We start from the raw sequence: 20,835 nt of genomic DNA, 5'->3' as shown, positions 1-20,835 counted from the left end.
ATCATCCTCATATCATCCTGGTGTGGCACTGTAAGATCAGCACTGAACTGCTAACCACAAGCTCAGCAGTTCAAACCCACCAGCTGCTTCTCAGAAGCCCTAAACAGGGTCGCTATGAGTCGGAACCGACTCTGCAGTCCCTAACAACAACATCATCTTGCAACCTCCCCACCACCCCAAACATATTAGAAATTCAACAGGGCCAAAATAATCAAACCCAATCTTATTGAACTAAAGAGTACTTAATGTTTAAAACAAAATTATATATTCTTAAGGTTGTACTAGTCTAAAACCTAGCTGGCTTGGTAAATTTTAATGACTTTACTGTCTTAGACCGGGGGTTAGTAGAGAACCAACACAATCAGGCATGCCCATTGTATTTCCTTTCCCAGTTGTTTTGTTCTTTTACAACCAAAAGGAAAACACAGTATTTTCCTTTTTATCCCATGTTAATGTGGGATATTACTACAATTGTGGGATGTAATTACAATCGTGTAGTATTTATGATTTTTCATTGAATAGAGAAAGGGCTTTATTAAAGGTCTATACTATTTTAAATTGTAGTTTAATTTTTAATTTGCTTTGTTCTCCTGCTGCTTTTTAACTGCGGTCAAATATATATGAGGAGACTTCAGAAAGTTGGTGGAAAAATGGAACCCATAGATAATGGAATTCTTCCATGAACTTTTTGAAGCCCCCTCATATAATAATAATAATAATAATAATAATAATGCCATTTTAACCATGTAAAATGTACAATCCAGTGATACCAGTCACATTCATCATGTTGCCCAGCCATCATCACTAATGCCAAAAATTATTCAGCACCTCAAAGAGAGACTCAGTACCCCTTAAGCAAGAAAGTGTAGCTTAATTTTCATTTGAATCTGTATTAGTTTTACATAAACATATTAATGGTGAAGGCTACCTATATTCCTTGACCTATGGGCACTTGCCTCAATCTTGAAACATGACAATGATGGCTTGAGTCTTCACACTGCATCACTCTGGCCTCGTCTTTTTCTCCCAATTTCACGTGTAAGGACCCTTGTGACTGGTGGTATCACTACGGTTGGTCAGCTTAGCAATTCATGCTCCTCAGGGACCTTCTCCCATACCAGACCATGCAAAATCCTAAGTAATGATTATTATCCATTTTAACCTTAGAATAATATATGATTAATATAGTTATAAAAATTGCTTAAATAGAAGGCCTGGTGTGGCACTGGAAGGAGGTAAGGCCCTTTCTCCTAAACTGTGCACCAACAGAGAAAGCTTTTCCCTAGAGCTAGTGCCTCAAATGCAGACTTCTAGCCTCCTAAACCACAAGAAAACCCACTTCTGTTTGTACAAGCTATCCATTTGTGGTATTGCTTTTTCTAGCAGCGTTAGAGAACTAAGACAGCAAGTTTCAGGTCTCTTCGATTTTTGTCTTATCTTTCTTTCCTGTCTTTTTAATGACCTTTTGTTTTCTGCACATATGGTGTCTTTGATACCATTCCACACTCATCTGGTCTTTGATCATTAGTGTTCAAAGTGTCAGATCTATTTTTGAGATGGTCTCTAAATTCAGGTGGGATAGACTTAAGGTTATATGCTTTGACTCTAGTGAACTTGTTTTAATTTTCTTCAGCTTCAAATTAAGCTGGCAGATGGGCATGTGAGGATCTGTTCTACAGTCATCCACTGCCTTTGTTCTAACTAGATGATATTAAGCTTTTCCATCGTCTCTTCCCACAGATGTGGTCGACTTAATTCCTATACATTCCATCCAGTAAAGTCCATGTGTATAATTGCTGTTTATATAATTTTGCACAATTCTATCATGTAATCTCTGGCATCTGTCTTTATTTCCAGCTTTTACATTCAAATCCAGTAATTACTAATGTATCCTGATCGCATGTTTGATAAATTTCGCACTACAAAATTTGGTAAAAACCTTCAATTTCTTCATCTTTCATACTAGTGGTTGGTGAATACATTCGAATAGTAGTCATAGTAGGTGATCTTCTTTGTAGGTTTATGGATATTATCCTTTCACTGACAGCATTGTATTAAATTGCAGATCTTGAAATATTCTTTTTCTTTTGAAGGTTTACAGTGCAGATCATTAATTTTACCTTCAACAAATCACATACTTTATCTCATTACAATGACGGCAATCCCCTCCATGTATAATCAGTTAACAGTATTTACCTCTATTCACTTTAACTCTTGTATTCCTCCTTGTGTCTTCTGCTACTTTCATCATTTCTCTGCCAACCTCCTCTTGTTTGTTGCTTGCCCTGTCATCCATGTTCACTTGTGTCTACTCTTTAGCCAATGAATAATTTCCCCTTTCCTCCCACCCTAGGTTTGTTGTTCTTGTTGTTGTTAAGTGCCATCAAGTCAGTTCCAACTCATAGTAACTACGTATAGAGTTTCTAAGGAGCAGCTAGCAGGCTTAAACCACCAACCTTGTGGTTATCAGTCCAATGCTGATCTTAGAACATCACACTAGGCCTCCCCCAACCCTGTTAATCTTCATGAATTCTTTCTTTTTATCAAAAAAATATTTTCTTAACTTTTTACAATAGTGGTCTCATACAATATTGAAATGTTCTTTTTTTCTCTCTTTCTTGTTTTTTTTCAAGGTTTTTATTGTGGATTGAGTGAAAGTTTACAGGGTAGATCATCAGTTTTACATTCAACAAATCATACATCTTGTTTCATTACAATGATTATAATCCCCTGCATGTGCCATCCGTTAACAGTGTTTCGCTCTATTCACTTTAGCCCTTAAAACAAAACAAAACAAAACACTCAGACATATATAATGATTTACACATCCAAAGGGCACATTCTGCAAGTCTGCCTCCTGGTCACCAGCTCTTAGTCCCTCTCTTCCTATGAATCTAGCGTCCTTAGCAGCTCTCCCTCTCCATGACCCCATCTCTGCCTCCATCTCTGGCATCGCTGCTCCTCTGGATAAGGTCCCACATTCTGCTTGTGCTCTTCTCCCTTGATGATCCTAGGGTCCTCTGTTTCTGGACTGTGAGATTAACCACTCCCCTGTTTTTGTTACAAAACTTCTACCTTTACAATTGTGACGGTCGCAATTATTCATGATACCAAGTACTCAGTATTAAATCATAAGAATCTTATCCCCATCTCTTTTCACCAGACCCATCTAGACAAGATGAAAACTATTCAGTGGGGACTCTTTCTTCCCCCACACACTCTTAAACTAAACTCCCTCTTGAAACTTTGTAAGCCAGTCACTTTGTGCCTTTATCACTCCCTCATTTTAGGTAGCCAATGTCTAAGTTGCCCGTTCCTCTCTACCCTGTATACAGAGGGGATAGCGTTGATACCTGATGTGAAGATTCCTTCCCTCCCTGTTGGTATTTAGAGATACCACCTCCATGAGGATAGGTCAGGTTCATCAAATTGTAGCAATTTACTCTTGTTTCCTTTATAAAATTTTTTTTTAAATTTTCCTCTAATCAAGTTCTGATTAGCAAGCAATTGAGGCTAGGTCAAATGGGTACTTTCTGCAAGTTTGGGTGTTCTTGTGCCTCTCCCCTCACTTTGTATCAGCTGGATACTTCACTCTCAGCTCTAGCCCTCTATGGCTATGTCCTTGTCCATGGGCTCAGGTGAACCCAGGTCTCAACACACTTTGGACCGATCAGCCTTTCCTATTCTCTCTCTCATCTCCAGGTCAGCAGGAATCAATGGACTGCAGTGGAACTCAGCCCATTTCTTCATTGCTGCCTTTCCCCCTCTTCAGCTCACTAGTAGACCAATGTGGTCACCAGCAAATTTACATGCCTGCTCATGTGTTCCCTTTGAGTTTCAGGCTTAGAGGAGAGTTTGTCCTGAAGGAACTTGATTGCTTGCTTTGATGGCGTCTTGGCAAACTGTTTGCTTATTCTTGCAGTAGCCAGTTATGCTGATATTTTTGTTTTGGGCTTTTCCTGATGATCTTTTTTTGAAGATGTATCTTCTATCACTGTAGCTGTTCCAGGCTGGTCTGCTTGTCCTTTCTAGTGGGAATATCCCACTTCAGAAGGTTCTGGATGGGACTCAGGATTCCACCTAAGGTCCTATACTCTGTAAAGGCTCCACAAGAGGCCTATTTCACCGGGTAAGTTCTAGAGCCCCTTTTAGGTATTCCAATCAGTTATAGGCTGAAGATGACCTTACAAATTTTCTGTAATCATGTTTCCCGACATTCCTTTCTATCCCACTCAGGTGTCTATTTTACAATAGTAGGGAAGGGAAACCAATATTCATAAGACAGTCAAGCATCTTAGTATTCTTTCCCCTCTTCAAACTATGCCTAGATCCTTATATCACAGAGCCTTGTTGTTCCAAGGTTGAGCATGTATTTCTATTTACCTCTGTCCCATTTAGACTACGCAAACCTGTCTCAGTGTTCCCCTATCTACCTTGTTCTTCCACCTCCTCCCCCTTCTTGTATTGCCCTCCCCAATACCCAAACTAAACCCCCCACCCTAACCCCGCCGTTATGGTCACCTTATTTTCCTTAACTCTTCCCTCCATTTAAGACAATCTATTTTATCCTGTAATCTACCTGACTTTCTCACCACCTCAATCTCTGTTCCTCTCTGTTTACCTTCTGTCACATTGTAATTCTTTTGATCATAGACTGACCTCCCAGATCCTCTGTTCTTATACTTCTATTCTGTTCTTGACTCTTCCATTTGTCGACTGAGTTCAGGGTGTTGCTGCCATGTACGTCATTCTCTGGTTATTGTCTCTTCCTGTTGGTTCTCAGTCCACAGAACTTCCTTTAGGGTGTTTTTCATCGCAGGGTTGGCTTTGGCAAAATCCCTTAGCTTCTTTTTATCCTGGAATGTTTTGATTACACTATCATATTTGATTGACAGCTTTTCTGAGTAGAAGATTCTTGGGTGACAGTTTTTTTTTCTTTCAGGGTTTTATATATGTCTCCCCATTGCCTTCTTGCCTGCATGGTTTCTGGTGAGAGATCTGAGCTTAATCTGACTTGCTTGCCTTTATGTGTTACACTTCTCTTTTCCCAAGCTGCTTTTAGGATTCTGTCCTTATCTTTGATTTTGGAGAGCTTGATTATGATATGTCTTGGTGATTTTCTTTTAGGGTCTATCCGTCCTGGGGTTTGTTGAGCTTCTTGAATGTTTATTTTTTTTTGCTTTTAAGGATGTTAGGAAAATTTTCTTCCAGAAGCTCTTCAGCTATCTCGTCTGTGGACTTGTGTGATTCTTCCTGCTCTGGAATGCTGATAATTCTTAAGTGATTCCTCTTCATGTTATCCAACATGAATCTTAGGTCTTCTTTGAATGTTTTAATCCTTTTTTCTGCTTGCTTGTCTATCTTAGTAGTGTTAAGAGATTTAGCTTCTAGATCACTAGTTCTAGCTTCTATCTCTTCAATTCTACTCCTATGCCTTTTCAGTGTATTGTCCATTTCTGATATTCTATTATTAGTCATTTGGACATCTTTCTGTAGGTTTTGAATTGTTTGTTGTTCCTCTAGTGCTTTCCTGACTTCTTCCTTGTTTTTCTCAACTCCATTGTATAGTGTTTTTAACATTTTATAATCATTTTTCTGAATTTCTTGCCAGGCATTTCCAAAGCCTGCCCATCTTCCAGTATGGAGTGTAGGTCTACTTCCAGTTCATTTGCCTTAGTCACTTTATCTCGTTTCTGGACATGTGCTGATATGGTCATCTGCTTCTGTTTTTCGGGCATATTCAGGAGTTATCTGTGGCCTTAATACTTAGATAGGTGTGTGTTTTGGTATTTTTTATGCTTTCTGATTGCCTCCCTTTCTGATGGGCTTCCGTTTTCACTCTTCTTCCTGATAAATTTCAAGATGCTACTGTTGGTTGTTGTGCTGTAATTCAGCATTTCATTTTTGGCCTATTTCCTGTTTAGTCTGCGTGTCCTGCTCCACTACCCCAGTTCAGGCCTTTTTCCTAGTGATAAACAGTTCAGGGCTGGCTGTCACCATTTTGCACTGCTGTTTGGTATTAAGTGGAAACTGTACCTTTAAATTTTGAGGAGATCTGTGCACATGCGTAATAGAACCCTTGAGAGGTGTGGGTGGGGTGTCCACTCGCTCTGCAGTTCTATCAGGTGTCCATGGCTACTCTGATCCTTCCCCCACTTGGTCTCGCCCAAGATGGCGACTCTGGGAGCAGCTGAGCATCTTGGATTAGAAAGCACTGGATTTCTTGCTTCTGCTACAAATTCCCCTAGCTGTAAGCCTTCCAACCTTCTAAATATTCCTTTATATGTGGTTCAGAGTTCTGGCACCATTCCCTGAGCCTGCTTGGTCGGGTATTCTGTGCTGTTGCTGACGGAGTTCCTCACTGCACTTCTACCCGGTTTGCCATCTTGTTTGTTCCGAAATGTTCTTTTTGATAATAAACGTGATGCTGTTCCTCTTCCATTTGTCATTCTCTGCACAGTAGGCTATCTGACTGTCTGATACAAAATGGGCAATACCATTTCAATTCACTAATACCATATGCATTCCATTTCATTTTTGATGACTTCTGCTTTTCTTAGTTTCATACTTTGTACTTGCCACGTCTCAATTACTAATGAATGTTGGCAGCTCTTTCTTCTCATTTTGAGTTGTGCCACATCAGCAAAAGGAGGTCTTGAAAAAGCTGTCCTCCATCTACATCATTAAGGTCAACTCTATATGAGGAAGCAGCTCTTCCTCAGGTGTATTTTGACTGAGGGGCTCATCTTCATGCATGATATCAGACACTGTTCAGCTGCTGTTCATAGGTTTTCATCAGCCCACTTGTTTGGAAGTGGATTGCCAGGTCCTCCTTCCTAGTCTGTCTTAGACCGGAAGCTCCACTGAAATTTGTCTACCATCGGGGACCCTATTATATTTATCCTGTGGGATTTGAAACACCAGTGGTTTAGCTTCCAGAATCACAAAAATATGAAAGACATCACAGACAAACTAACATAGACGTGCTGAGAGCACACTGTTGTCATTGTAAAGTGCCATCGAGTCAGTTCCAACTCATAATGACCCTGTATAGGATTTCCAAAAAGTAGCTGGTAGATTTGAACCTCCAAATTCGCTGTTAGCAGTCCAGTGCTTTCCTACATTGTCACACCAGGACTCCTGAGACTGCATTGCTGCTGTTAAGTGCCATTGAGTCAATTCCAACTCAGACTCAACCTGTATGGTACCCAGAAGCAGCTGATGGGTTGAACTGCTGACCTTGCAGTTAGCAGTCCAGTGCTTATTCTACTGCACCATATAAAAAAGTAAATTAGCATAGAGTTTTCATCTTGTAGGTATACTGATATATGTAAAATGGCCTTAAGGAAAATGTTATTGTTATTATAGCAAAATGTTGTTGTTAAGTGCCATTGGGTCAATTCCAACTCATAGCGACCCCGTATAGGGTTTCCAGTAAAGTTTGAACCACCAACCTTGCGGTTCAAACTGACCTTGTGGTCTAGTGCTTATCTGACAGTGCCACACCAGGACTCCTATATGTGGTTGCGTTGTGTATAACAAAATACAGGATATATTTATTTTTAAATGACACATGTCTTTTGAAACACTGCAGAACAATTTCATAGTCAGGCATTGTTGTACCAACTCCCTCTAACACCGTCATCCAGTAGAGTCTGTGCCCCAGCACCCCTCCAGTGATGTCACTGCTTGTGATTACTTCAGACCCCAGGAGATAATTCCTATTTTAAAGTCCTTAATCACAGAGTAATGGGCTGGGCTGCTAACCACAGGTCAGCAATTCAAATCTACCAGTTGCTCCATGAAAGAAAGATGAGGCTTTCTGCTCCCATAAAGATTTACAGCCTCAGAAACACTGTACAGGTCACTATGAGTTAGAGCCAACTGAATGGCATTTAAAACAAGAGCAGAAACCACATCTGATCACATAATTATTTCATCACATCTGCAAAGTGCCTTTTGCCTTGTAACATAACATATTCACAGGCTTTGGCAAATAGGACATGGGTATCTTTTGGGAGCCATTATTTTGCTTAACACAGAGTACAAAGAAATTTTGGGGGAGCACGTTGTCTACCCTTTGTAAACAAGGACAATTACAGATTTGCTTGTGAAGAATTTACTTTCTGACAACTCTTGCTAAGATTATTGAGTTTTGCTAACCTGAAGATTATTTGTGGTTTGAATTTCAAGTGTCTCTTCAGATTGCACTGAGTTTATTTGCATCGTTATCTGAAAATCCAGATTTACTTTGCCCATTGAAAACTTGCTTGCCTAGGTGGGAGGGACAGTGACAAACTGCAGTGTACCTAGGGGAAGGTGACCCAATGAAAAGGGGCCCTGGGTTTCAATTCTTAGACATTGAACAAAGGAGCTCCTGAGGAGGACATTTTAAATAAGCTTAAAGTCTTAATTGCTTCGGCTTTCTCTTTAGGGCCAGGGTAAACATTGTCTATAGGAGTAGATATAATAGAAAGGGAGCCTTTCTTTCCCTTTCTAGGTAATATAATTCCATTGGGTTGGGTGCAAAGAAAGCACATGAGCTATCTCTAGCTACACAGAGTGGCTGTGGAAAAGCATTGTCTCAAACAGCCTGTCAATGGCTCCCCAGAGGCACTGGGAAGATTTTTAGCCAGGAACTTAAGTATTGCAGAAAGATTCCTCCTAGACAGATAGGAGGCATGGCTGATTGTGTCAAAGGGTTTTTGCAGCTTGAAAACACTCTATTCTCAACATTCCTGTGGTTATTTCATTTTCTTTATAAAATAATCAGTTGTTTTTAAAGTATGTGAAAATCTGTTAGTCACAATTCGAGTTAATTTACTATCTTAATAAATTGACTCCACCAGTACCCAAGATACAGAAGCCCAAATGGTCAAACCCTCCATGAATGGTTGAAAGATTGAAGTTTGAACCTACCCCGAAGTGCCTTGGAAGACAGGCCTGGTGACCTACCCATAGAAGCCTTAAGGAGTAAAGTTCTCCTCTGGAGCATGTGGGGTCCTAGGATTCAGAATTGACTGGGTGGCATGTGGGTTGGTTTTGTTTTGGGGATTATCCAGGATATATTTTTAAAAGACATAAAAGAGTGAACAAGCAAACAGAAAAGACACCAGCTCTTGGTTGTATTCCAAAGTATGAATATTAATAGTTTAATTTTAGATGAAAATCTAGAGGCAAGTGTCATAGTAGTTCAGAACGTGGGGGTTTAAGGAGCCATTTAAATCACTAACCATTTTGCTTCACTTTCAGTGATGCGTTTGATTTTGAGATTGGCGTGGTCATAGTCAGAATCAGCCAAGGGTTTGACATCTCTCAGGTTCTTCAGGTGCAAGGTATGTACTTCCTTCATTCAACCGGCAAATATGGACTGAGGCAGACGTTGTCCTAGATGATGAACATACAGCACTGCAGCTACAGACAACCCCACATCAATGGAATTTATAGTCCAGTGCTAACCCCGTGGGTGTACATCCCTGCTCAGTGTTCCACCACAGCACACCCCCAGCCCCAGCCAATGCAACTCACCTTAATCCTGAAAACCAGGAGTGTTGAGTAATTCAAGGCGGTCATGGATTATTTTTCCTTTCACAAAAACCTAAAGCCAGTATCACTGAAAAGAAACACCTTCAGTACGATAACCTGCCGAATTAATTTCTGCAAGATGTTTTAGAAAATGAAGATTAATTTTTTCCTTGGAAAAACATGCATTTTGTTTTGAAGTGTCTATGATCTGATTTGTAGCTAACCTGGAAAATAGCCTGAATGTATTGTGTTGTGAATCACTAATCTAAGTAGCAGGCGCAAACAGTAATTTAGATGACTGACTCTGTTTTTTCCTAGTAGAGGATTTGGTATATTTGTTTAGTCTTAGAATTTAAATATATCCCCTTTATATGAAATAATGACCACATCTAAAAGTATTAGGACAGTACACCAAGCTATGGCTTTTTTCATTTTAACATCACAATTGTTGTTTTTAAGTGCTGTCAAATCAGTTCTAACTCATAACAACCCTGTATAGGGTTTCCGAAAAGCAACTGGTAGGTTTGAACTCATAAACCTTGTGGTTCAGCCTGTTGCTGTTGTTATGTGCTGTCGAGTTGCTTCTGACTCATAGACACCTTGTGTAGGGTTTCTGAGGAGCGGTTGGTGAGTTTGAACCACCAACCTTGTGATTAACAGTCCAGTGCTATTCTACAGTGCCACACAAGAATTTCACAATAGGGCCAAAGAAATGCTAATTACTTCTGTGTTAACTTCAGTATTTCCACAGGTAGTTTTAGGGATACCTAAGCTGTAGGGTCAGCACTGGACTGTGAACCACAAGGTCGGAAATTCAAATGCACCAGCTGCTCCTCAGGAACCCTATAAGATCACTATAAGTCAGAACCAACTTAACAACAATGACAACAACTGTTTATCAGGGGAGCACGGTGGCTCTGTTGGACAAGCACTGGACCTTCAAACTGCAAGGATGGCAGTTGGAGCCCACCAGCTTCACTTCAGAAATCCAATGCAAGGTCCCTATGGGTCTGAACCTACTCAACGGCACTTACCAACAACAGCAACTTTGCCATATTAAAAAGGATGAACCATATTCTACATACAAAAAGGAACCATTGAAGGGATTTAAGTGCAGGAGTATATGGTCAAATTTGGGTTTCAGAACACATACTCTTTCATCTCCATTGGAGATGGAGTCACGAGGAACTAGAATGGAAATGCTGAGACAAAACAAAAGATTTTTTTAAAAAATCAAAGCTGGAGAAGATGACAGTCTGAACTGTGGCTTTCTCAATAGGAATGGAGAGAAAAGGGCAGAATTTAGAAGTAGGTAGAAGATACAAAAGGCAGCATCTGGGGGCTGATTGGATGTGTGGACTAAGATAAACGGTGATGCCACCACTGCAAATGGGAAATATAAAAGGAAAAGTAAGGTTAATGAGATGGCTAGCTCTATTTTAAACCAAGCAAGTTGAGAAATCCAACTGCAGATGACCAATGGGTGACTATAGAGTTGAATCTTAGTCTTAAAAGAGAAGTCTTAGTTGGAGATGTAAATTGAGGAGATTATCATAATTATGATGAAAATTGAAACTGTGGTACTTGAGAAAGTAATCTAAAGAATATGTACAGTTGAGAGCCCAGAGAAGGGTCTCAAAGAAGACACAGCAAAGGTGTGGTCAGGGAAGCCATGAGAGTGTAATACTCAAACTGGGGGTGATATAATCAACATTGGTAATGTTGTTGTTGTTAAGTGCCGTCGAGTCGGTTCTGACCCATAGTGACCCTGCACAGGGTTTCTGAGGCTATAAATCTTTACTGGAGCAGAAAGCCTCATCTTTCTCCTGTGGAGTGGCTGGTAGTTTCAAACTGCTGACCTTAAGTTTCGCAGCCTGATTTGTAACCGCTACGCTACCAGAGCTCCTTAGCCTTGCTAATAACAGCTGACAATTCCAGTAAGATAGTGAATGAAGTGTTCCTTGGAATTCATCATTGACATCACAAAATCGTCTTATTGAGAGCAAATTCTGTTAGAGCAATATTGCCAGCATCCAGATTGTAGTGGGTTGAAGAGAGAATAGGAGCCAACAAGGCAAAACATATGGATGTCACCAACCACTGTGAGAAGCTTGGATCCTAAAAAAGGAATAAGACTGAGATTTACTGTAGGGACACCTATAGACCTTAAAATGGGAGAGAAACATGTTTTCAGACTGAGTAAGTGAGTCCAACTGAGTGGCAGAGATTGAAGTTGCAGGGAACGAAACAGGTGGTCTATACATTAAGATCCTTGAGGAGCAAGGAGTAATCAAGGGAAGGGCGGGCATGGCCTGAAAACAGAAAAAAAGCACTTCGTTTTCCAAAATTAGTGCTCATGAGGTATTGCTGATGCTGTACATGAATTTGTAAGAGTGGGGGAGTAAGTTAAGGAAGCTCATGCAAAATAGTCTCCATTGTCTCTTTGAAGTTGGAGTGATGGTTTCTTTCTAAAAGCAAGAGAGGCCCGGTTTATCTGAGGATGAAAGGACACTAATGAGACCTTAAATTAGGCAGGATGGGAAGTCAAATGATTGATCAGCCTCCAGCAGTGAGACTCCAGTTATGACTGTCCAGTTTTCTCTAGCAGCATCTGCTTACCAGTAAGAGTAAGTGCTCTGCCGGGGGGTGGGGGAGTGGGGTTCAGAAGAAAGGAAAGGAGTGCTTGTCTGTTATTGTCTTTACCATAACAGAAGGAAATAGGAGTGGATTCGGTCAGCTCTTTAATGCAACTATTCTGGTGTGTTTTGGAAGAGGTAGAAAAAGAAGAAACTAGAGATCAAGCATTTGTGTAAGAAAGAGAGCCCCCATTTGGTCATGTGTATGCTAAGATTATGTGTGAAGAGCTTAAAAACCTAGTGAGTAGAGTCTACCCTATCCAAAATTGTTGCATAAAGGTTATCTTTCGTGCCTCCAACCTCCCTCTTACAGGTCCCTTTTCTCTTTTATATACCTTTTACATCTCCAGATCAAGTATACTAATTCCTACTCATTGTTATTGATTTTTAAAATATTTCTTCCTGGTAGAATTTAGCCAATTAATAACAAAGCATAGCGTTCTTGAACACTTACTTGTGCCAAGTATTCATGTTCACATATATTATACCATTTCTATTCCCAATTACTCTATGAGGAAATTACCACTACTGTCCCCATGTCACAGCTGAGAAAGTTAAGACTTATCCAAGACTCACAAGGCTAGTAATTGGTAGAGCTGGAATTCAAACCTATGTCTCTCTGGAGCTAGAACTCACTGTTTTTGTCTCTACTCTACCTTTAATAAAAAGACAACTAGATAGGGCAATGCCTTACCTAATGGTGGTAGTGGTGAAACCTGAAATATGGGATTGAGTCAAAGCTATTTCCATGTATTCCTTAAAGCTCCCAATGCAGGAGTTACCTATAGGTGGTAGCTTGCCACTTTGAGGGAGATTGTTGTTGTTGTTAAGTGCCATCAAATCAGTTCCCACTCATAACCCTATAGGGTTTCTAAGGGGTGGCTGGTGGATTTGAAACCCCAACCTTGAGGTCAGCAACCCAGTGCTTATCCCCTATAGCACTGTACTAGGACTTCCTTAAAGGAGATTGGTAGTGATGGTGTCAGTGGTTGTGTGCTGTGGAGTTGATTCTGACTCATAAACCTGCATAGGGTTTCCGAGGCTATAAATCTTTTCAGGAGCAGAAAGCCTCATCTTTCTCCCGTGGAATGGCTGGTAGTTTCGAACTGTTGACCTAGAGGTTAGCAGCTCTACTTGTAACCACTAAGCTACCAGAGGCCTTATGGTATCAGAAGGCCTCATCTTTCTCCCAAGAACTGTTGGTAGTTTTGAAGTGCTGACCTTGGGGTTAGCAACCTGACTATAGCACTAAGCTACCAATTTTTACAAGATTTTAATACTGGCAGGCCTATTCTGATGTTACCTTTTTAGGTTTACTTTGATTTTTAGCCTTTGTATGTTAGTGTTTTTCCACATTAAAAGAAAATGAGAATACAAAATATAACTTGTACATAGAGTAAACATTTGCTTTGCATGCTATGTTGATCTCTTCAAGTTGAAAGATGTGATGTAGCTGAAAAATACCGTGCCCACCCTTTATTACTTCAGACACCAAAATGTACCATTAGTTTAGTTCTACAAAGCAATGCAGTGATTGCAGTTTTTAGTATTTCTGAAAGAATCCTGGCAATAAACTCCATCCCTTTTAATTTCTCAGGAGACTTATCCTATTTAATTCAACTTTGATGTTTGAAATACTTCTGCTTCTTAGCCAAAAAAGGCAAAATACAGTGGGATGCTAATAAAATAATGATCATTTCCAGCATCTAAAGTAAACAAAAAAGCAATGTTAGAAAAGTACATGAACATGTGAAAAAAAAGACAACCACATAATGATAGAAATTAACGTTACGCTACATTTCCACTCATTGTTTTGAAGTTTCTATTATTTATGACACAAACCTCAAATGAAATTTTCAATTGAAAGAAATAAACTTGGGCTTCATTATATTACACTCTAATGTAGGGGTTAATAAGAGCCTGATAAATCTTAAGTATTGCATTACATTGTGTTAATGGTCATCATCATAGTTTCTCCCACACAAGCACCAGACTGTCATCGCAGATTATAATTTAAAGGAAATATGGCAATTCAGAGTGCCCATATACTGTAGTTAATAAAGCAGTGAATAGAAATCAGCTTTATAGGTAATTTACCAGCTAATGGCAATTATTTCTAGATTGTGTCCCAGGCTTATGTGAGGAGAATAACTTTTTATACCAATAAGATTGATTCTCATAACATTATAACTTATATACTGCACCAACTCATTCAATACTGATAGTTTCTTGTAATAAATTAAGCAACACACACACACACACATGCACATACACAAATGCTGTATTCCTTAAAATTCACTTCCTAGGGGTATTTAGCAAGTTTGCCAATTACACCAAAAAATCCAATTGGCACTGGTAATAAATAAAGTGATGAAACAATGTATCGTGGGTCAAGTATTGTGTGTAAGTACCGCACAATTTATGACCATCTCAGAGTACAGGGATACTGTTATGTCTGCTCAAGTAGCTGAGCCAAATCCAGACAGATGGCGGTGTAGTAAATAATTACTTGATTGGAAAACAACCACCGCAGGATTGCTTCCTGCCTTCCATCCAACTAGACTTCACCTGGGGCACAGCACATTGATTCATATGCGCGGTTACAGCTTTAAGTTGGTTGACCAAGGAAAGAATCACAATTTAATAATTAATAAAGAGAAAGGATGCTGTGAAATGAAATGGGAGGGCAGACGATTCCCAGGTGGGCTTCTTTGCTTTCCTTTCTGTTGTCAGAGGATTAGCTGCTCTGTATCCTTAAAATTCAATGCAGATTGCCATTGCAAGGCCCAGCCTATTTCTAAAAGACTCTTTTAAAAAAGAAGAGATTAGAACGTTCAAGCCATTTTAATAACTAATCTGAATTTCAAACTTCAGTTGCTCCAACTGATTTCCATATCATCAATTTATTAAGTACTCAAAAACATAATAAATAACAATTGTTCAGAAGGCTTAGGCATTTCCATGAAGATGCAACCCAGGATTCTCTCTTTGTTATTAGTTAGAATTGTTTGGGGTTGGATATGAAGAAATGTGTCAGAAACTCACTCTCAACTGACAGAAGCTACAGGCTTTTTTTCCTTCCGCCATCATCAGAACGACTTGGATTATTTGAAAATCTTAGAAAGATGAAAGAGCAGGCTCTTCACTTCCTATCTTTCTGGCAGTGTGGCTTTACAAACCATGAGAGTCTAGGAAATCATCTCATATGGAAGGTTTTAATTTTTTGTGACCTAGCATTACCTGAAAAGTTCCCTGGGTAGCCTAATGGTTGGCAGTAAAACCCATCCAGAGGAAGAAAGACCAGGTAATCCACTTTAGTAAAGAGTATAGCCTAGAGAACTTGACAGAGCACGTCTACTCTGTAACACATGACGTCACCATGAGTTTGTGTTTAGTACGACCTGAGTGAGATCCAGGTGGGCCTTATCCAGGAAAATGACCCTTCTTCCCCGCTTGCCTCTCATTCTTCTAATTAATCCCACCAGTCCTCATGTTTACTTTCTGCAACCTGGTTTGTATCACCAGAATTTATTAACCCCACGTTTTATAACTTTGGGTACATACAACATTATCATGACTTCTTTCAAACATTCTATGCTGTACCTACCCCTCTGCACACACACTTCGCTCTCCTCTATCCCTGACAACACTTTGCTCAGCTTTTCTTCCATTATAAATAGAATATTTTCAAAAGTATTGAACCATATGGAACAAAATTGAGCTGTTCTTTTATTTGTCTTGACAAACTATTCTTGAGTGTATATTATGTACAGATATTGTGCCAAGCACTAGCAGGGAGGACCTATTACAACTAAGAATGTGGGTGAACGTATATGAAGTCCAAGTCTATGCTTTGGAATCAGACAGAACTGCGCTTAAGTCTTAGCTTTGATACTTTATGGCTGTGTGACTTTGGTTAAATTACTTGTCCTCGCTGTGATTTACTTTTCACAGTGTCACATGAGAATGATTATAGTACCTACCTCATAGATTTGTTCTTTTGGATTAAAAAATATGATGGCTGCAAAATTTTTGGCATTGTACTTTGTTGTTGTTGTTTTTTTGTTAAGTGCTTTTGAGTCGGTTCCAACTCATGGTGACCCTGTATGGGGTTTTTTGAGGAGCGTCTGGTGAGTTTGAACTTCTGACCTTCAGGTTCAAACCAACCTTTCCGTCTAGTACTTTTCCTACAGCATCTCACCAGTACTCCATGGCATTGTATTTAGTACATTGGTTGGTTATGTGCCGTGGAGTCAGTTCTGACTCATAGCGACCCTTGTACAGGGTTTCTGAGGCTGTAAATCTTTACAGGAACAGAAAGCTTCATATTTCTCCCACAGAACAGCTGGTAGTTTCGAATTGCAAACCCTGAAGTTTGCAGATTTGTAATCACTACGCTACCAGATTTAGTACATAGTAAGCAATACATTGTTGTTGTTGTTGTTAAGTGCCATTGAGTTGGTTCAGACTCATAGCCACTCTGTAATTGGATTTCTGAGGAGTGGCTGGTGAGCTCGAACCACTTACTTTTCAGTTCAAACCAACTTTGCGGTCCAGTGCATTAACCCACAGCGCCACATCAGGACTCCCGAAACAGTAAATAGCCATAGTGAAATATAAGTGCTATCGTCCAGGAATTTGCAGTCCAGTGGAAGTAAAACAGATATGTATCTTAAAACTCTGTTCCACATCAGACGTTTATAGCTCCTGAAATCTACTAGAAGGTATAAACCGAGTATTGTGGAAATGTAGACGAGATTAATTCTGAGTGAGCGATTTCCAGATCGTTTCTTGGTAATACATAGACTGGGTATGTTTTAACAGGTAGATACTGCCAGCTAGGGCATATTGCTAAAGAAGAATGGTAAGGAGAAATGGACAATAGAATGGAAAGCAGAAGACTTGGATCACTAACTGTACAACCTTGGGAAAATCACTGATAATTCCTTAGCCCAAGTGTCCTTATTGGCAAAACAGAGAGGCTGATCCCAGCTCTACCTGCATCCAGCATGGTTGCTGGGATCAAATGAGATACTATGTTGAAACCACCATGGTGGTCATCCTGGGGATGGGATGAAGCATTTCCATTGTGAGCTAGTGGAAATCACTTCATGCTGCCCACACTTTCTGGTCTTGCCTCCCTTGTGGCTAATGGCACACTTTGAAAAATCATTTATTGAGGTGAAATTCGCATAACATAAAGTTAACCATGGATTTTTAATGTGGCACTGTAGGCTAAGCACTGGACCACCAGCCATACCTTGGAAACCTTCTACAGGGGTCACCATGAGTTGGAACTGACACTGTGGCACTTAATAGCCACAATGAAGTTGACCATTACAGAGGCATTTTGTACAGTCACAATGTTGTGCAACCACCACTTCTATCTCGTTCTAAACTAGTTCCATCACTCCAAAGTCAACCCCTTCACCCAGTAAGCAGTTTCTCTTCATTCCCTACTCGCCCCAGCGTGTCTCTCCATTCCCTCAATGCATTCTGCCTCAAAAGAGTTATCTGTTCTAGGTAGTTTATGTAAATAGACTTATATAATATGTGACCTTTTGTGTCTGGCTTATTTCATTTTGCATGATGTTTTGAAGGTTCTGCTGTATTATAGCATCTCTTAGTACTTTATTCCTTTTTATGGTTCAATAATGCTTACGAATCAGGCTGCTAACCTCAGGGTCAGCAGTTCTAAACTGCCAGCTGTTCCATGGGAGAAAGATGAGACTTTCTGCTTCCATAAAGATTTACAGCCTCAGAAACCCTGTACAGGGTCACTATGAGTCAGAACTGACTTCATGGCACACAGCCACCACCACCACCCCACCCCACCCTGCTGGAGTCCTGGTATGGCGCTATGGATTAATGCTCCAGACTGCAAAGCCATTTGAACTGAAAAGTCGGTGGTTCAAGCTCACCAGCTGCTCATTGGAAACCCTATACAGAGTCACTATGGGTTGGAATCAACTCAACTCAATGGCATTTAACAGCAACAACAACATTCCACTATGTGGCTTTGTCACCATTTGCTTATCCATTCATCTGCTGATAGACATCTGAGCTGTTTCTGCCGTTTGGGTTGCTATGAACCTGTGTGTGCATATATTTGTTGGAGGGCCCGTTTTCTGTTCATTGGGAATATCCCTAGTAGTGCCATAACCACACCATGAAAAGTTATGGTGGTGATGTGTTATCAAGTCAGCTCTAACTTATAGCCACCCTGAATAGGGTTTCCAAGGCGGTAAATCTTCAGTGGAGCACAAAGTCTTATCTTTCTCCCACTCTGGATTTGAACTGTTGACCTTGCAGTTAGCAGCCCAACACCCACTGTGCGACCAGGCTCCTCACCATTAAGTGTACACTTTCACAAGTCAGCTGGCTAGCACTCCTGTTGAAAGAAAATTTGATTTCCAGTACAAACAGGGCCAGATAGATACTTCAGAACAGAGTACAAAAACATGATTTCTATTTAGCGCTAAAATGAGGAAAGGTAGGATTACAGTGAAGGATGCCTTAGATCACATATAGAGTGAATAGTTCAGATTTAGACTTAATAAGAACTTGCAAAATCACTGTGCAATCAGAGATCACACCACTCTATTGATCTGAAAATCCAAGGTGGCAAAGCAAGCGGAATGCAGCCTTTGGAACAGACTCTCTGACAGCCTCCATCTTTTTCTTCTTTAAGGGAACCCCTGAATTGGAATCATTCAAGCAAAACCTGCTTTTGTCTCTCAGGCCTGGGATTTTGTAGCTTCCTCTGCCCAGGGATGGGCTGTGTACGTACCTTTGTGCACATTGTTGGAGGAGCTCTCGGTTTGCTCAGCCAGCTGACTGTTACAACAACGTAGAATTATATTTTTCCTCCTTTGTCCAAACTAGAGGACAGAGAGCATGGCAACTAGTGGCTCATCATAGGGCATGCCAAAAGAGAAAGAGTCTCCTTCCCAGGGCAGTTCCTACAATTGCCTCTAAGAAAGCTGCTAAATGACTGCAGCAGGCAGATTACGGCCCAGCTGGCTGCCTGGGTAATGGCAGGGGGCACTGGGGGCAAATTCTAACTTCTACTGCTCAGCGGAAGCCCCTAGATATACTCATTCTTTAGGGTCCTCCCTCTAAAATGATATGCTTCAGTGGCCATATTTGGGGGAGTTAGGTTGGCATTATACCATGGGCTGAGAGTGTTTAGGGTCACTTGATAATGAAGCACTGAAAGTTAATAAAACAACTTCGAAATAGTAGTAATAGGCCAAAAGAAGAAGGTGGTCAGTAGGAAGCACACAGAGTTTGGAGCCAAGCAGACCTCTTTGCATTTGAAACCTGTTACTTGCTAGGTATAGGGGCAGCTGTGGTTCAGTGGCAGTATTCTTTCCCTTCATGCAGCAGAACTCAGTTCATTTTCTGACACATGTGCCTCATGCCCAGCCACTACCGGTGTGACACTGAAGACTTGTGTGTTGCCATGGTGCTGTTTTAGTCAGCAAAACTTCAAGACTGAAACAAACTTGAAAGTTCCGGTGACATACTTAAAAAAAAAAAAAATAATAATATATATATTATATATATATCAGTCAATGAAAACCCTACGAATCACAATGATCCAACCTCATTGTTTGGGGTTATCATAAGTCAGAGGCAACTCAGCAGCAGCTAACACTTGCTGTGTGACATCAGATAAGTTACTTAACCTCTCTGAGCCTCCATTTCTTCATTAACAAACTGTGAACAAAAATAGTGATCTCCAAGTTCTTGGGGAAGGGATAAGATACACTACATTCTCTGGTACCCCAAGCGTTACTTTACAATGCATGTTATTACATGCTGTCGAGTTGGTTCTGACTCAGGCATCCTGTATACAACAGAACAAAACATTCCCCTGTCCAGCCCCATCCTCAAAATTGTTCTGTATTGTTGCTGCCACTGTGTCAGTCCATCTTGTTGGGGGTCTTTGCTATCCTTATTTCCACATCCTCTTCTGAATCCAGCTTGAATTTCTGACCATTCCCTGTTAATGCACTGCTGCAGCCATTTTTGAACTATCTTCAGCAAGATTTTACTTGCATGTGATATTAATATTGTTGTTCTATTATTTCTGCATTCTGTTGGAGTCAGCACAAATGCGGATTTATTCCAATTGGCTGGCCAGATAGCTGTCTCTCAAATTTCTTGGCACAAATGAGTGAGCACTAAAGGAGCTGCATCAGATTGTTGAAAGATTTTCATTTGTATTCCATAATTTCCTAGAGCCTTGTTTGTCGTTAATACCTTCAGTGCAGCATGAACTTCTTCCTTTAGTACCATCAGTTCTTGATCGTATGCTGCCTGTTAGGATGATTGAGCATCAACCATTCTTTTCTGGTATGGTGGTGATGTGTGCCACCGAGTCAGTTCCGACTCATAGCAACCCTGTACAGGGTTTCCGAGGCTATAAATCTTTATGGGAGCAGATAGCCTCATCTTTCTCCAGCAAAACAGCTGATAGTTTTGAACTGCTGACCTTGCGGTTCGCAGCTTGATTCGTAACCACTATACTACCAGAGCTTCTTCTTTTCTGGTATAGTGACTGTATATTCCTTCCAAGTTCTTTTGATACTTCCTGAATCATTCAATATAGGATGTTGAAGTCTGCATTTTTTCTTCAGTTATTTCAGCTTGTGAAATGCTGAGTGTT

General features: G+C 40.3%; 1 protein-coding gene across 2 annotated transcripts in view; it reads left to right on the top strand.

Annotated features, from left to right (window-relative positions):
- Positions 1-20,835, top strand: part of SLC12A1 (solute carrier family 12 (sodium/potassium/chloride transporter), member 1) — a 138,952-nt gene that overhangs the window by 91,647 nt on the left and 26,470 nt on the right. For both annotated transcript variants that reach the window (XM_006831681.1, XM_006831680.1), the window contains exon 20: positions 9,253-9,335. In XM_006831681.1, the coding sequence (XP_006831744.1) occupies positions 9,253-9,335 (83 nt within the window). The remainder of the gene's footprint in view (positions 1-9,252; positions 9,336-20,835) is intronic.

This window comes from Chrysochloris asiatica, unplaced genomic scaffold, assembly GCF_000296735.1.
Source record: "Chrysochloris asiatica unplaced genomic scaffold, ChrAsi1.0 scaffold00004, whole genome shotgun sequence".
In the NCBI taxonomy this organism is placed as follows: Eukaryota; Metazoa; Chordata; class Mammalia; order Afrosoricida; family Chrysochloridae; genus Chrysochloris; species Chrysochloris asiatica.
Note: the sequence above shows the minus strand (reverse complement) of the source record. Positions and strands in the feature narration are given on the sequence as shown.